Source organism: Larimichthys crocea, chromosome XX (assembly GCF_000972845.2).
Source record: "Larimichthys crocea isolate SSNF chromosome XX, L_crocea_2.0, whole genome shotgun sequence".
NCBI lineage: Eukaryota > Metazoa > Chordata > Actinopteri > Sciaenidae > Larimichthys > Larimichthys crocea.
The window spans coordinates 13787825-13806340 of record NC_040030.1 but is presented as its reverse complement, the minus strand read 5'-3'; the positions used below and the strand labels follow the sequence as shown (position 1 = coordinate 13806340).

At 39.7% G+C, this 18516-nt stretch overlaps 1 protein-coding gene across 2 annotated transcripts in view; it reads right to left on the bottom strand.

Moving 5' to 3' along the window:
• Positions 1–562: 562 nt before the first annotated feature.
• cerk (ceramide kinase) overlaps positions 563–18516 on the bottom strand; it is a 41377-nt gene continuing 23423 nt past the window's right edge. For both annotated transcript variants that reach the window (XM_019277056.2, XM_010740464.3), the window contains exons 6-13: positions 17668–17813; positions 13688–13762; positions 12866–13018; positions 10976–11081; positions 10362–10444; positions 6625–6830; positions 3108–3322; positions 563–959 (exon numbers count right to left, since the gene is read on the bottom strand). In XM_019277056.2, coding sequence (XP_019132601.1) covers positions 839–959; positions 3108–3322; positions 6625–6830; positions 10362–10444; positions 10976–11081; positions 12866–13018; positions 13688–13762; positions 17668–17813 — 1105 coding nt within the window. In that variant the 3' untranslated portion in view covers positions 563–838. The remainder of the gene's footprint in view (positions 960–3107; positions 3323–6624; positions 6831–10361; positions 10445–10975; positions 11082–12865; positions 13019–13687; positions 13763–17667; positions 17814–18516) is intronic.

The window sequence follows — 18516 nt, the reverse complement described above, 5'->3', positions numbered from 1 at the left end:
ACAGGTGCAGCGCAGCAGTGCTGAGACACACCGAATCACTTAGCAACCGCTTTACCTTATTACCCAGAAGCCACCGGGGTCCTGTTAGTGTATTAGCAGGGTATTCAGCTCTTTTCATTAGTGCCCCTGGCTCATATCTGCTTTCACCTGGGTCACAGATGAAATGTGTTTTTTTTTTTTCTCCAAAAAGGGAGGATCAGATTGCACTTTTTTTTTTCTGTAAAGCTCTGGCATTTCACGTCTTTACAGTTTATCAGTGTACTTCACACGCCGACTCCTTCCAAAGCAACAAAGCAGTATCTCATTGGCTGCCTCCCTTTGCTACATATGGAGAAATCCTATTAACCTTCTCCTTCATGGAAGTATAAAAACCCTCTGCCGATTGTTGCGGCTGAGTCCAGCTCAATCCAGTTCAGCTTCGTTCCAAGACTCGGATACTCTGAGATTCAACATCATCTTTTTCCATTAAGTACAGATACATAAAAGGTTTGAATGTGCATGGGGAAATTTTGTACATAACATCCCCCAAATGGCAACATAGAAATAACTGGTTTTCACATTTTTGAGTAACAAAAAAATATTTAATGTAACTTTTCTTTAGATTTGAGTTTCTCCCTTTTATTATTGGCTGGTGATGAAAGCCTTTTCAGCTTCTTTTTGGAGTTTTTTAACCACGCCTTTAAGTTTCAGTTCACTTCTTGTGCATACTGAGGACAACAGGTGAAACGCCAGCGTTTGGGATTTACACTGAAGTGAAGTATAGTTTTTTTTCCCCCCAGGAAAACCCTTCCAAGTGTAACGTTTTTGTTTTCCAGCAACTAAATGTCCTGTCCAGCTCTCAGTCCACCGACGAGGGCGTGCTTGGCTCGGAGGCCCATAGCGTACAAGGGTCTTCAAACACACACTGCTGCTGCTCCTCGATACCGCGGGCAAACAGCCGGATCAACTGGCACTGGACACTGCAGAGAGAAAGAGTGTGTACGTGTGTACACACACACACACACACAACGCATCATTTAGCCTGAATAACAAACCATCAACTTAATGACTGTGCTCATTTCAATGAGACTTTACTGTCCATGTGGCAGATGTAAAAGCAATGGAACGGCGCCCCAGTGTGCAGACTTGACACGCAAATTTAAGAGTGAGAGAATCTTTGTTGCGTGCAAAGTATAAAGATCTTTAAAGAGACACCTATAACAGATGTTATAATACAGATGGGGCTGACGCACTTTAATGACCCGCATAACAGATCCTGATGAAGACAAGGTAAAAGTATACGAACAGAAAAGCAGTGAACAGGCAAGATGACTATTATGGTGCACTATTTTTTTCTATAGCCTCAATTACCACTGAAGCCTTTGTCTGCGAAATAACACCTGTGTTTTTACTGGAACACCTGTTGTTTACTTGAAGGCTTCACCGGTAGTTAATATAATGGAAGAGCAAATTAACTTTTCAACCACTTTAAAGGGATATTTCCAGAACACTTATCATACATTTAAAAAAATATAATACATATAATAATTGTAATGTCAGAGAATCACTACGGTTATAATTACATGAGAGGACCCTAGTTTGTTTTAATTGTTCAACTGTGAGTCTCACAGATTCCCAATGTGTATTTCTCTCTTTTAAAGCAAAAAAAAAAAAAACTCACTCACTTCACTCTCTTTCTTTCTTTCCTACTTTCTTTCCATTTCGCCTGGGCTATTACCATTAATTATCTGAGCAGCACTCTGGCTGGCTCACTCCAAGAACGATTAGCGGAGAGGAAGAGGCAATAAAAGGACGGACTTCTGCTTTAATTAAAGGGGAGTAGCCTTTTAACATGGGGAGGGCCGTTAAATTAGCAACATTACAGCGCCATGCATCATTGGCAAAGTACAATGGAGCATGAAATAAATGATGCGTCAAGCAGTGCCATGCCGGCTGTATAGAGATCTGATAGTGGGGGAAGCTGAAGTGTGGACAGGACCAGAATAATGAGGGGGGCTAATTTCACAGAGTTGCCAAGATCGTCAAGAGTATCCTGACCAGACACTGTTGGACCACTGTCTGTTCCGTCCAAGTAGGGCAACTGCTTTATTACCAGCTACTACTACGAATCGGGATGACTTACTTTCCCTTGATGTTGACAATTCACATACTGACACCCTGAAATGTATCTTCCTTTAGTTTCCCAAGCCTGTTTCCAAATATGTATTAGTACAACAAGAATAAAAGACTACTGCCATGCTAGCAACTCTGTTAGACTAACTACAAACAAATAAAAAATAGTTCTTAAAAGTAAAGTGCACTGAATTTCACATTTTGTGTTAGCTAACAAGACTAGTCTGGTAGCAGTTCTGTGAAGCTGTAGACGGTAAACTTACCATGTTCATAACTAGAACATGGGTTATGAACATGTTATGAATAACTTGTTCATAATGAAAATTAATATGCTAATGTTTCCTTATTATCACTAAACACCAAGCACAGTGACTGTCTGACCAACATTGCTATCTATAGAGCCACACCGCTAACATGGCCACAAATGTTATGTGTGAGTTTTGATTTAAATGTACTGTGAATTCTGTGTCATTGCTTGACACTCAGGAAAATTTTAAAGCTATTTAAAGTGGAGAATATATTTGTAACACTCAAGAAAAAAAGAAACTTCAAGTACTTCAATGCTTTTTCCACTAAACCTCTTCAACCTCTACAATATTATGTGTGCAGATTCAAAGCCATTTGCCAGTCCTCAACTATGCTGAGAGTGATCCTGCCCATCTTCCACTGTGCTTATTTTGCATTTTATGAAGCCTGGGAAGAAAATGTAACTTTTTTTAACAATGCAAAGTGACTGAACTTTGCCTCCCTTCAGCAGCCAAAATGATTGTTTTTGGTTTACGGCTTAAAAAAGCCATATAGATAAAGGCATTCATCACTGGTTAATAACAATGCCGTTTACAGTTTTTTCCATTGAAGATCCCAAATGTTTTTTTCACCTCAGTTTGACTGTATTTCTGACAAAACATGGAAAAGGCCAACGTTGCTTGAACTAAACACAACAGTAAGTTTTAGAGTTGTATTGTACATTCACAGGTGATTCTCTTATTAGTTACCTGACTTGAATGGCAGCGTGAGGCAGAATCTCCCCGTCGCAGGTCCAGCTGCTGTGGGTGCCGGTGTAGTTGCAGGTCGATTGGGTGGAGCATATGGGCCTGAAGTCTGTCTTCTTTGGACTCTCACTCAGGTCTTCGAGTGAAACCAGCTCATGATGCCGCGGCTGGAAACGAAACTTCCTTACCCGGTGAACCTCTACAAATGAGTGGTCAAACTGAGGAGAAAAGCAGATAGATGAGAGACAGATGAAAGAGATGGAGGTGGAGAGACGAACGGGTGGATGGATGAAGGAACAGATGTGACCGCAGATGGTGCGCAAGTTAAGACTACTACTCTCCAGAAACACTTGAAGAGTTTCATTTCAAAATGAGCAGCACAGCAGGATGAGAGGGAGCACTTCTTTGTTTGGTGCTTCACAAAATTAAGTTTTGGGTTAAACTGATTTTTGAGTCAAATGTTAAGTTTCTACAAGAGTCCTTTTAATCAGATGGTCACAAGAAATTAAACATGCAGAATACAATCACAGAAAGTGGTATGAAAGCTGGAAATGTGAGCTAACATTTGAGAAAACATTTTCTTTTAGTGGCTTAGCAAGAAACTCCACTTTCTGACACAAAGTACAGCTGATTGTGAATGTCATTAATTTTGCAGGTGTTTGTTCATAAATGATTAATCAAAATTAATAATTAAGAAGCAGCATCAGCATCATCATCAGCATCAGGGCGCGGGAATATAATAATAATAATGGCGCTGGATCAATATTACCCAAGCAGCCCAACCTATCCAACCTCTGTGGTTGTGAAGTGAAGCAAATGCGGAAATGCCGAAAAACTACAGTTCCTCAAAACTGCCACTTTTTTTTTTTTTAACTCACCTGTTCATATGCTATTAATGCTTAAAGTTATACATAATTAACTGTATGGCTGCTTTGATTGACAGGTGGGTGCCATTACAGATGTTTTGTTTAAGCAACCAAGCGTCATTGAGCCTGCATCAGGTCCACGGATGATTCATTTCCGGTCTTAGATTAGCCAGGAGGGGGACAAGACAGGACTGCCAAGATGGCAGCAGCTATTTTGAGCTTCAAAACGGCTCTTTAGAAACCTGTGGGTGAAGTCACGGATACGCTGTCGATTCTTTCTACTGTCAATGATATCACTCAAAGAAAGAAGCGAGACTCATAATAAAGCATCCAAAAGTTGTTGTCTGAACCAAAGTGGTGGACCGACTAACAATGTGCTGATAGCATGGCTATAAAAACTCAAAACAAAATAACGCATCAAGCATAAACTGTTATCAAAATTAGTCTTTAGTGAATAAATCCATGAGGGGTCAGATTAAAAAAAAAAAAAAAAAAAAGGTGCATGAAAACTATGTAAAAGGCAGAGTGAAGTGAAGAAGAAAGGGAGAGATGAAAAGAAATTACATTGTCAGAATCGCCTTTCATCTCACTCAGTGTCGCAGAAAGGTTCAGCTCTGTCCGGCGCACTACTTTCTTCAGCTTCACGGGGTGCCACTTTCTCTCTATTCCCTTCTCTTTTCTTCTCCTCTTTTTTTATGTTTCACTCTCTCTCCCTTGCCTTTTTTTCGCCCTCTCTCATCCCAAAAGCAGAGTGACAGCCATTTATTTCACATCAGACCCACTTTATGAGTGCAGCCGCTTTGCATTCATGCTGGACAGTCTGCCTAAAAGGCTTTCTGACAAGGCCATGAATACGCTTAGTGGCTTCTCACTCCTTGTTTCTCTTCGCTTGGCTGGACAGTGATGATGATATTAAGTGAACTCTGATGCAAAAGTCCCTCTCACCCGACTCATATGACTACTTGTCTACCTTTCTGTGTTGTGAGTAAAGCAGCAAAGACAGCCTCGAGCTAGAGACGTACCACATAATGCCTTTTAACTGCCAACATAACACTGGGGAACAGATCTGCAGTCATGAGACAACGGTTAATGAGATATCGTTTTTTATCCATTAGAGAGATCTGATATCTGGATGACTAAAGAGCACTAAAGCTACCAAACTGAGAACCCATTGGCAACCCATAAAGTCCAAGTGTTGGACAAATTTAAATTTGAGCCTGACGATGCTGATAAATCAAAGGTTAGGGGACAAGAAATTTAAAATACATAACATTTCAAATTTTGTTGCTTTCTTCTGCTGCTAGTATGATGAGAAAAAACAGCCATGCACACCGGCTTAGGTATGTCAGAGTCAGCCTATAGTTCATACTTAATCTAATCTTTTAAGCAATAGATATGATAAAAGCTATATTATATATGATATGAATATAACTATATATTATTGCCAATTGGAGAGGAAACTCTCAAACTCTTAATCTCTGTACTGTGATATCACTGTCTGCACACAATTTCATGACAATACATACAAACATCAACTTGTGTTTTACAGTAGAGGCACACAGAAACATTTTACTGGTGCTTCTCACTATTATATTTTAGCATATTGGGGAAATAAAACCATTTTTTAGTCTTTTCTGCATTAGCATCACCAGGGAATGTTGGTAATTAGATTTTGGCCACACGTAGGTAATTTCATTCAGTCATCTGGGTGTAAAATACTTTCTTGGGACTGTGGCATTCCAGCGACATGCTTGATGTCACACAGAGCAGCAAAAAATCTTTCCTCACTTTGCTAAATTTCAGTTATCCTAATCTGATCAAATCTTATTACAAGAGTAATATTCGCCCCTTGCAATCTGAACACAAGTCAAAATGTTGATCCTTGAGTTAAATCTCACCTCAGGATGCCAGGGTTAGCTCAAAACACAATTTGCAATTTAACACTTTTACTAAGGCAGCTAGTGTAGATGAAATTACTTAGAAGATCCTTTTAAATGGGATAAACTTCTAGAGGACCTTCCTGAGGTAATAATTACTAATCACGAGACTTCCCCTGGTAATACTTGTGCTATCCTGAGAGGGCATTAGTCTGATATCAGCCTTTCTCCCATACAGCATATCCCTGATGCAGCGATTATCACTGCCTCTCTGGACCAGGGTGGAGGTTATTTATGGTACGTGGGAAGGCACAAGGGCTGAGGCATTTGAACTAAAGTGAACCATAGTTGTGAAATTGAGCAGAGTCAGCAAATGGAGGTGCTAGCACAGCAAGTGGGGAAACTCTGCCTCCTGTTCGCTTGTTTGCAGACTTAACACACTCTCGATTTATCTGTGCACACATCGAGCAGCCTCCTGGTGTTGAAAGCTGAATTCTGCTGCAGAGTGATTGACGGACGGTGTTTTGGGAAGGATGAAATTGTCAAGTTTTGCTGTATTTTGGAGGGGATGTTTTTCTCATCCCTGCTGGATCCAAATCGCATCGATTTTCCCAGCTCATCACAATTCTGAAATAGTCTGCACAGCGTGACTGTTTCATGCAAAAAAAACATAAATTGAGTAATGTTCCCATTGGGTAATACCTTAGAAAGTTCTCTAAAGTTGAATCAAAACACAGCTAGGGATATATCATTTAACGGCAACTTCTTTATGCCTACCTGGTCGTCTTTGTTGATGTGTCGGAGAAGGTGCCTGAAGAAGTCCAGACGGGAACATTTCCTGACGAGGATGAGGTCCGTGGTGCCGTCAGCGAGGTGAGCGGAGGGCGACAGGCCTTTTGGACTTCGTGGACACGCGCAGCTCATACTGGCCGCGTTAATGGCAATAAACTTCCCACGGATCACGCTCCAACCACTGCTGCCATCTGAAATAGAGTGTAAAGTGCATGTGTGGTCACACTCCAGCTCTTGACCAGTCACTCATCAAAATCTTTAGTCTACTAAAAAGGAGTCAAAGCAGTTATGGTACAAGGCTTTTTGATAAGCTTATTCCTATCTTTAAAATGGGCTGCTGTTACCTCAGCATGTAACACCCTAAAACAAGGCTCATGGTTCCATCATTATAGACACTTTCAAGAGTTCAAGTGTGAAAAATGATGGCAGCCATAGCGCCGCCCTGTGGCATCATTCCCATATTTTGTCTTTAATTTATCTGTTAACCTGTAATGAGCCTACATGCACAAAGTGTAAGGTACAGGCACATATCAGCATCTGTCTCCTTAAACCTTTTAAATCCTCATGTTTGACATAGTGTCAGTGCCTGAAATACATTATCATACAACAAGTAGTGCACATCTGACTCCTCACTAAAAACACAGTCCATCTCTACGCATCCTGAAAATATACAATATGTAAATAAATATGAATAAGTACACTGGGAGTCAACTTTTAATAAAGTAATAATTCTTACTAATAAAACTTAATTTCAACTTTCTTATACTCTATTTTATGGTGCTGTTGTTGTTAATACAGGTGTGTACGGCTGACTAATATGGACTGAAGCAGAATAATTCATTAGATATAGATTTTGACTTAACCAGCGCTGTGGAGTTATTGGGAATGTTTGGATCACATCCTCCATCAGCTGAGATCAGCTGGAAAAAGGACATTTTTCAGCAGATATCTTAGTCACTACAAAACTGACCTAGCAAGGTGGTTTAGAGTTTATGTGTGCTGTATTTGTTCAGTTGGCTGGGACTAGAAATCATCTCTCTCACTAGGTGGTTACTAAGGCTTGGGATACTTGCTGGAGTAGTAAAATGGGTTCCATGACATACATGTATAGTGACTGATTGTTTTCCAGGTTATAGTTAGTCCTTGTGTATCTCTGTGCAATCAAAGATTGTAAAAAAAAAAAAAATTTGGGAGCAAAATATGAAAACACGATGATATATTTGACTTAAGTTGGCAATTGTTGTATAATTACATTATTACATTCGGTGGTGAGCTTTACCGTCATTAGCAATGGCACTTCATTGATGCTTAGGGATGTCAGAGGAAGGCACCTCAGTCCTTACCGCATTACTGTCGCACCAATAATGATGGTAAAGCACACCCTCTCATGTAAGTTATTTGGAACTTATTACCAACTTGGAGCTCTCACATAATTCGTTTGAACATACTTCTATTCAAGTGTACTTCAAACTGAAGTAAATCTGGCATGTTGACACAGGCAAAACACAGCTAAATTCAAGTGCTACAGAACCATGGTTACAAACTCCAGGCACACAATCACCTGCTTGTGTGTGTTTTAAATATGCCTTTTGGATGTTTTCTAGTTAACTTAACTCTTCACTGTTCACTGCACTGTTAAATGTCCTCCATCTGACATTGATGTTGTATTGAACAGCAGTTCCACAGCATTTGCAAAAAAAAAAAAAGTCATTTGATGTGGTTTGAAGTATTCTGCTACTTACTTGTTTGTACAAGTAAGATAAGACTACATAGGCATAAACGCAACATTCCCTTCAGCTTTTTCCAGGACTGCTGATGTTAGACTGAAACAAATAATCTGGGTACCATCAGGAATTTGGTTTTTGAAATTATAATGTGTATTTTGTGTGCTTCATGAGTTCCCAGCTTGTTACACGACTGCAGCGATGCTGATGAGGGTCCATTAAGATCCAGATGTCTTGGCAGGAATTCTCAGAGCAGCTTTACCCCGATGATTGAGCCAAGATAGAAACACTGGTGCTGAAAGTAATGTGTTTTAGCCTGGTAGGAAAGCTGGATGTCTTGATGTCGTGTTTTTAAAAAATGCAATTAAGTTCGGCCAAGGAAGGGTTCACAAAATCTAAAGAGGAAGTCATATAGATAGAGGACTTATTGGATTAACCTCAAGTTTGCTTGTTCTGATTAAACGCACACGTGGATCTCCAAATCTCATATGACAGACGTGATGGTTGCACTTCGCAAATCACCACTCTGTTCTTCGGAGATTAGCGACTGTTTACAAGCGATGGTGTATCAAACACACAGTGTCACCCAGGGGACCGCCGGCGCCCGTCACCGGGGTGATAGTCATTGGAGTAAGCTGCAAAAAAGTGATCACAGACGTCCAAACCTCGGAGGGAAAATTATGTGATCTCGGAAAGCAAAACGATTCATTACCTTTCCCCCTCATTTCGCAAAACAAACTTACAGAGGTGATAACGCAAACCAATGATAACAAGCCCACTGAGGCTACATAGAAACAACAATATTCTAATTGGGAAGCAGTGATTAAAGCTGAATTAAAAACAACATCAAAAGCAACAACAACAAACCGTGGACTGTAAGTTCTGCATTAGAAGATTTTTTTCCCAAATAAGTATTTGCTTTCAGAGGAGAGGCTGGCTCATTTGCACAGAGCGAGTGTGTTGTGCCTCATTGATTTAGCAGTTGTCTGAGATTTCCCTCGCCAGAAACAGAAAAAAAAAAAGAAAGAACCAAACCCAAAAAAGAAAAACCAAACGGCAGCAGTGGCGTGAGGCAAACCTCCCGTCAGAGCCGGCAGAGCCAAATTTCTTCATGATTAGTGAGTCTGTCACACGTCATACTCACACACACACTAACAGGTTACGCTCGCCTTCGTATTTACACACTCCATGAGAAGCCACAGAACCAATAGCCAAGATAGAAAATGTTGAATTTAATGTCATGACACTAATTAGAGAGCACACAAACACGCACCAGTGCACACACACACACACACACACTGGAGTCAGTATTTCATCTGCCTCCAGAGGTTTGTGCTGCTGTGTCTATGGGTTGAGTGGACTGTAGATAATGAAGTGTGTGTGTGTGTGTGTGTTTATGTGTACAGAAGGGGACAAATGAGGAAAAGGGGGTTCTCAGTTGACTGAGTGGACAGACACCAGCTGGGTCGTGAAGGGGGACATGTAATCCCATCAAGAAGACGCAGGGGTGAACACTAGAGATTTGGAAATCAATATACCTCTTCCCCAGAAAAAAGAAAAGAAAAGGCTCCATTGTGAAGTTTCACAGTGTCACTAAAATCAGTTTATATTTTTCTCGTCAATAACTCATCAAGAATCTCATCAAGAATTTTGCCATGCTGCGGGAGAAAAACAACCCTGACAGAAAATGGAGATAAAGTGAAATCTGAGGAGGAGAAGATGATGCTGTTATTTACACTCAGGTAGCAAAGAATGTAAATCTCCACTGATTTGTGTGCGACTTCAAGGGAAACAGAAGCCAGTGTGGGATTGTCTCCTCTCCCTTCTCTCAAACTACACTCTTTAGAAATACTTATTATTCTCCGACGTCTCAGAAGAAGTCTAGAAATAGTTTCAAAATAGACAAACAAGCAGATAACGAGGTAGAGGAATGAGTTGTACACTTTTCGGTGTGATTCATTTGACATATTTAGAGTAATAAACCTCCCAAACTCGTACCTTTATCAGACTTTTCGTTGTCTTCTGACATCTCCCACTCCTTGTTGTCCTTTGATGAGGGCTCGCGCTGACAGACGAAGCACCTGAAAATATCAGCGTAACCTTGTTTTTGCAATCATCAAACCATCAGTGTTGCTGTGACATTCAAAGTTTCAACAAGCTTCAAATGATTCATTAGTAGCAAATAAACCCAGTCCATCTTTGGTGTAGTGCCACTTATGTTAGCCATTTAGATAATAGTGTTTTTTTGTTAGAAGAAGGCTGCAGCCAGAAAAGGCCTTTTTGTAGCATAATCATATCATTTTGTATTGTAAAATAAGTTGTCAGGAGACATGGCATTTCACAGATTAATCCCCCTTTCAGTCCTCATAACAAATGCAACAATGTCTGCTCCCAGCATCTCAAAAACCAAAGCACTTACTCAAGCGCTTTTTGGAAAAGAGTGAATGGGCTCTCAGTCCACAATAAATCAGATAGGCTTCCTGACAACGTAAACTACCCCATTTAAGCTCTGGCAGGTGCACTGCTACTATTGAACTGCATCAGATAAGTTAGCACATTGTAAAATAGTAGTGAAAAGGCTGAGAAATTGATAACTCTGATGCTTTATTTACCCGGATCGACACTGCAGCTTGTCCCTGGGGGTCCCTGTGTTGTTCTCAGCTGGGAGGAAAGAGATGGTGCCTTCATAGTAGTTGTGGCTCAGGAAGGTTTTTACCCCTGGAACAAAAACACAGCGTGGGCCAAGGAATGCATGCCAATGTGTTTTTTATTTGTTGTGTTTAATTAAACTCTAATTATACCCAACAAGACAATTAAGAGTAAAATTCTTAAAGCGACACATAACTAATTGGGACCGCTATTCTTTTTCTCTAGAGGCTCTCGTAGGTTTAACTGGGTAAAAGAAATAATTTAAGCAACGTTTAGAGATAATGCTGGAGAACAGATAACGCACAGCTGTATTTAAAAAGACTTGTTGTGTTTGGTAGCTGTGGATGCAGCCCAGGGGCCTCATTTAGCAACCACGCTTCAGTTCTGCGCTTGTTTCTGCACATACAGTAGAATGAGCAGAACACAAATATAACTGCGGGTAAATCAGTGCTCAAATTAAAGACACACAAACCCCAACGCTACTGTCAAACACATAAACATGCAAATTGATGGATTGTACTGCGGTTGCTGAAGAACTTCATTGTAGTTGGAAAACAGTTAAATTATGCCATTAATGCCTCTGTTCTAATTTGTTTCTCTAATACTGCATCTGTGAGGTCTTGTTTTATCTGTATCTTTCTTGGTCACAACATCTATCTCATTGAAAGATATGAAGACATAAGAAAGGGTACTCTATTTCACTGTCTATGACAAGATCCAAAGATGCTAAACTTGGGGTAACAGTGTTATACAATCAGTCTGTCAGACATGTTTAATACCACAGTTTCTTTAAGTGCCAAACTCTGTGTACTTGGAATATATCCAAAGGACATCCAAGTTAATGATGGACATCGAAACAGACTAAACCTCTGGACTTTGGACTTCTACAAGCCGGAAGGGCTATTGTACTGTTGGAGTATAAACATACCATCAGTTAGGATATAGATAAGACAGCTTTTGGGTGGCTAAGGACAAGTGGAAAGTTTTTGTCAAATTCTGGGAACTATACATGAATATCACTGAAAATTTAAATGTACGCCTAACCTGAAAGGAAATAATTAATAAGTAAAGAATGTTGAGAAATATTTTATTTTGTCTGTATTCTACCCTATATTGATGCAAGGTGTGAGTGTGTGTGTGTGTGTGTGTGTGTGTGTGTGTGTGTGTGTGTGTGTGTCTAATGTACATAAAGTGTCAGATTGTTACTGTGTGTTTTCTTGATGGGGTGTTATAAGAAAATGACAAATATGGGACTTTTATATACTGTACTATATGTAGGATTCTTGGGACATTTCTGTTTAGAAATGAGCCTGCACGTGCACAAGCAGAAGGATTTAGTACAGCTGTGATTTATAATCACTATGTAAAAGTTTCTTGTATGTACAGGGACACGTTTAGAACTTATATGCATGCTTTTAATAAATGAGTTTTTTGGTAAAGAATTAGTCGCATCTGTGCAGTTGGTCCTAGTTTAATTTAGCCCAGTTTCCAAGCTTATATAATAAGTACTTAACAAAACAATGAGTGCAGCTATGTATGTGTAGCCTGAGTGAGTAGAGAAACTTTGGGAGTGTTAGTCGATGTTGGTATGTTAAGTCCTGCTGAATCCACAGGCTTGAGAATCTGTGTTGGATTTATATCTTCAATCCTCTGAAGTCTGGTCCCAGAGCAGGACCAGCAAGCTCAGGGATCAACTCCATGTCACCTCACATTAAAATAAACCGGTGTGAGGCTGGTAAACTCAGAGGTCAGTGAGCCAAGGATTAAATATAAAAGGCGAAAAAAAAAAAAGAGTGCGTAGGTAGGCTTAGCCTAGGGTGAGTCAAGTTTAGAAAAAACGAGAGCCTTCATACCTGACAGGTCATATCTAGCAGGACCCAGCCATCTCTTCCTCTCGCTGTCTGTCAGCACATCACCATAGAAACCGTAGCCAAGCAACGAGACAGAGTATCTGAGAAATATGTCGTTGTGGTAAACTGAACAGACGTCCATCGGCTGGGAATCACCTGTGAAGATACGATCAGCCGAGTTATAAAAAGGCACTTCCTGCTTTGTTAGTGGTATAAAAATTAGGATTACACTGCTATTCAGATGTTTTAAATCATAAATATGTTTGTGTGTTCCTATTTATTACATGTCCTGAGGGCACTTCCCTTTATTAATGTTTTGCCGAGGCTGGCAGGGTAAGGTAAAGTTCAGGTTAATGTATAAAGAGACAGGTCCGAGAGGTGACATTTAGATTGGGGGATATGCTGACTACTGATTAAGGGAAAAGAAAAACGTTTAGATGCTAATATGTGCAAATTGTCTGTTAACAATTTGCAGAGGTTTAAGCCCATTATCGATTGTATAAGACCCAAGTGGTAGAGCTCCACAAGAAGCCTTTTTCTCTGTAACCCCTTTTGTGTGTTGCACTGTGAAACACTCCTTCTTGTACAAGAATAATAAATTCTACTTAAACTTTGATACTTTGAATCCAGTCCTCCTTCTTCAAGGGTTTTTTAAAATTCCTGTGACAGTTAGCGCAACATGCACGTGGACATGAAACTAAAGTTGCTGTGATAATAAGGGTTTGTATCTTCCTGCACAACACAGATAACGTCTGAAAGAACTGAACTGAAACAGGAAGACACCCTGACACAGTCGCTGTGAGTCTTTCAGTGACTTTTACTCACCCACAATGATGTGTAAAGCAGAAGTAACTGGATCGTTGGTTCCCACTGTGGCAAAGCAGATACAATCAGTGGACCCTGTTGTGTAAGAGACACACAGGTCGATGGTCAGCCATTGTAGCCCAGTACAGACATGTAAAAGACACTCATTTAGGTGTTCCTCTGTTCTCGCCCAAATCTGACCCAGGCATGTTCACAATGACAGACAAAAACACCAGTATCCATCTTGAATGTCACCTTTTTAAAAACAACTCATGCCACCAGAAAAAAACTTGAAAGTTAACATAACTGGCTACACATAGTTTACTGGGAAACATTGCCTCCTGGCATGTTAGCAGCTCTGTGAGGCTGTATTGATCTCATACTCATAGAGAGATTTTGGTCCTTTAAGGAGTTACATGTCTTCCAAAGCTGCAACCAAATAAGAAGAATTCAGTTAAATTATTTTATTGGTGGAAGTAAGGCAATATTACGGTCATAAACTTTACTAATCATATAGCTCCAGGCCCTGGGATGTCATCAGCTCTCCTCAGCCAACAATTGAAGGATAAGAGGCATCCCCTGCCTTGAGAGAAATGTTGAGTTTGATATTAAATCTTTCAACTTGAGTGGTAATAGGGCTCTCTTTCTCTTTCTGCGCCACATGGCATAATTTCAGACCGATCTGCCCTACTTTGATCATCGTCAAGTGGTGAAATGGACCTACTGCCACTGATAAAAGACAGAGAGAGCGCGGGAGAGAGGAGAGAAGGGAGTGAAATCTAACTAGTGATGTTTTGAGTTGGCTCACAGAAGCGTGACAGCGGAGAGATCAGGCCTGTCATTCAGCGGTGGACACGCAGATGAGTATGAAGATGAACTCCCACTCCCGCTTTCTCTGACTCGCCCCTACACTTTCTATGAATATCACTTATCTGGCCTTTTGCTTCTTCTCCTCCAAGCTTCATAATCACACCCGCGCACTTTCCAATTGCTTCCGACAGCGCTGCACTACCGGCTTTTTTTTATTTTTTTGCTGAGTGTAAACGCGGTGACATATGCTATTTGACTCTTCAACAGCTACCCAGTAAAAGCCAACTGACTTTGAATGGATTTAAGTGGTGCACACAGATGTTCAATGATGTTCAGAACTCGGATGTTCAATGTTTTATTCCCCTTAAGTTACTCAACCACAGTAGCCTGTTGGCATATTCAGAGGAGAGAACATAAGCTGTCACAGGTCATATCCTCAGCGGAAAAGCTACAGTTTTTATCTGCATTTCCCTCTTTGCGGTAAGATCATCTCGGCAGTGAAATCATCTTTATCTCAGGGACAACAGTAGAGTATAGATGCTTTTCAGTTCTGCCCAGAAAAAGGATATTTTTACTGTTTTGACGCCACAATACATGAATGTATTTATAGCTGCACTTGTGTGACAGCAGTGAACCATTCTGAACCAGAAAAGTGGACCCTTTGAACAAGACACTGTTATTTTTTCATCAAAATAATAATAATCCATCTAAATCAATCTCATCAATATACATTTTCAACGTGTCAGGGTTAACCTGACATTCTTTTTCAGACCATAATAGCTAAAACCAGTATAACAGGAGTGTGTCAAAGAATATTCGTGTATATGACAGCTCGGTGACAAGGCCATAAATGAGTTCATGACTCTTAATCAAAACCTTGGCATAGAGGACTTTCATACCTTGCCAAGACATTACCATAACCTTGAAGGTGATATTGATTATTACATAGATTAATTTACCCCCAGGTGGCAAAAACACACTCTCTCATAATGATGTTGAAGTACAGACCTAAATATGGCGTAGAGCAGACCATGGCTTTTGTGGCAAAAGCTCAATGCCTGCTACTGTTCCCCTATCGCAAAAGTGTATGTCCGAGACTCTTTACATCACCATTATTTGAGACCTTTTAAAAAGACAGTTGTTTCACAAGGAGATGAATGACTGACATGAGTAATTTGGGGTAATTTTATATCTTTATTAAACAGATGATAGTAGAAAGATGACAAAGAAGGAATGGGGAGAGAGTTGGGAAATAACATGCAACAAAAGATCCCAGGGCCCTACTTAAATTTGGACATTATAGTTTATGGTCTGTGCTCAGTACTTCTCTACTCCACTCTCAGCCCCCTACCCTGTTCATTCCTAGTGAAGAAGTAAATCTTTTTAAAACTGGTTAAGAATATATACTTTCATATTTCAAAAAAGGCTGAATAACTTCCTAAAACAGCTGGGCACTGTCTGACTGTTTTTGTAAATGTGAAGGAAGGAAGGAAGAAAACAAGAATAAACACTGCATTACTATTTTCAGTGGTGGATCAATACAGATTTGGTGCTCACCTCTATTTATGGCACCAGGTCAGTGAATGGGGACGTAAACTACAATGGACATGTTCATTATAATGAAGGAACATATCACTCAGTAATCAGTGGAGGCCCATGGCACAATATGAAAAACATTTAATACTTAATTTATTATATAATCCTTATTTTTTAAGCATGATATCACCATCCACGTTGAAAATCACAAACACATAATTCAGATGTTTGTTACACCGTAATATCCTTGTATTACAAACTGTCAGGAACAGCAGACCAGCACTAAATATATAAATACTTTTATTTTTTTTATGTTACTGCTGCTACTGTTATTCTCAGAGATCTCCTGTCTGATTATCAGCAGTTCTTTCAGTGAGTTGAGAGGTTAGTCACTGCTCATCGGTATGCCTGTGCTGAGACAACGTTCTTGTGATGTGTTAAGAACATCCTTGCAATGAATGAATAGCAAACGAATGATATTTGAAAACATCTTTGGAACAGAGAGGTTTAACTGAAATAAGAAGTGCAGTGACAAGATGCTAGATACAGTTGTTTGGATAGATGAATGTTTAGACATGACATATCTAACATTTTAATTCATCTGGGATTGTGAAAGGGCAAAGAATTTGAGCCAACACATCCAAGTTATGCTTGTTACTAGCCCTAAAAATGATTTACTGTGTCCTCAGTTATTTTTTATCTTATTATCATCAAGCTGTGCACCAGATAGCCTCATACTGGTCTTCTCGCACTGTATATCTATCCTTACGAAAATTACAGTGTTTTCAAAATGTCACACAGCACGTTTCCATTAATGGCACTTGAAATGATTGACCCAGCGCAGGCCCCTATTGAGACCCCCTGCCCTGTTGCCATAGAGATTCTCTTGTGTAACTCAACAACACTGGATAAGCAGGGTTTACACACACACACATATATAACAGAATTATATATATGCGTATATGTATAAAATTAATCTGTGACTGTAAACATATTACAAACTTTTTTTGTAATTTAATAAGCCTCCGCTGAACCTCCATTATAGTAATTTAGCATATAATGGAGGCTTCAAGCACAACCTTTTTCTCACAGGGACTTTTGACGCTGTCAACTGACAACTGTGGGTTATGTTGCATGCGTAGGTGGAGGGTGGAGAGCAACAGCAATGGTGAAAGCAGAGCGAGAGTTTTTCTCTTTGAGAAAAGTAAAAGTCATGTCATGTGAAGTTTAATAAGTTTGAAAAGAAGAAGAAAAAAACAAACGGCTCTTCTTTTTGTGATTAAGGTGTTTGCAGCCATAGGAGCACAAACTTATACAGTTTGACTGATTTGCTTAAGTTCTTATGTAATCACTTCTATTTTTTTCAAAAATTTGCATTTACAGAAATGTAATTTAATGTCTAATTTTACACTATTTTAATGTAAAGCTTCTATGAAGTAGATCAACATTTTGGCCAGCAACATTTTCTACATCGTTCTTTTTCATTCATACTCCACATTTTATTTTTGTATTCTGGAACATTTGTGTGGTATTGATTTTCTTGTCTAACTCTTAGTGGGAAGATAATAATAGTTCACTAAATCCACTCCTTACATACTGCTATTTCCATGCCCAGGATATGGTTTTATTAGATATACCTAATGGCCAAAACTCACCTGCAGGAATGATCCCTATGCGGAGAGAACATGGCACCAACTCGGCATCTGGCTGGTCCTGGTCTACCTTGTTGTCATTTTGGGTCCTGGTGACCAACCCATGTAGGATCTCACTGAACATCCCATCTCCACCCACACACACCACCCTGAACAGACAAATGATATCAACAATTGTGATAGTTTGACATTAGTTCTGCGATACATTTGAACATTGTTGTGGATAGTTTTGGGTAGCCTGGGTGGATGGCACAGAGCTCAACTGCATCTACATGTATTTGCAGTAAAGCACAGATTTATGAGGAAAAATAACTATAGAGCCAGAAAACCTTGACAACAATATGACTGGGCAGTGGATGTAACTGTGAAACCTTTCAATACATAAGAATAACATGTTGACCCATCCAGCATTACACTTCTTACATTTCTTGAAGTCCATATCATCTGATATCATTGCAGAAATGGACCTATAAATAATTTGAACTGCAGAGTAAAAAGCATAATGGGCGCTAACCCCGCTCTGCTGGACTGAATATCTGATAAACAGAAGCCGGAGGCGGTGGGGCACTCCGCAGGAAAAACCTTTCATGTTATTGATGCCCTTTATATTGGGCATATATCAGTTACATTTTACCCTCACATGTGTCCTTTACTGCAGTATCATGTACAATTTGTGCTAAAAACATAATTTCTTTAACTTATGTGAGTGATTTATAGATTATAAAATCTTTCAGTTACTGTAAGTGGTTCTCAAGAAAAGAGATCAGCTACATAGCTAAAATCATTGTAAACATCTTAGAAGTGCTGCTTTTGCTACAGTTGACCATTTTAATTGAATATTTAAATCATTAG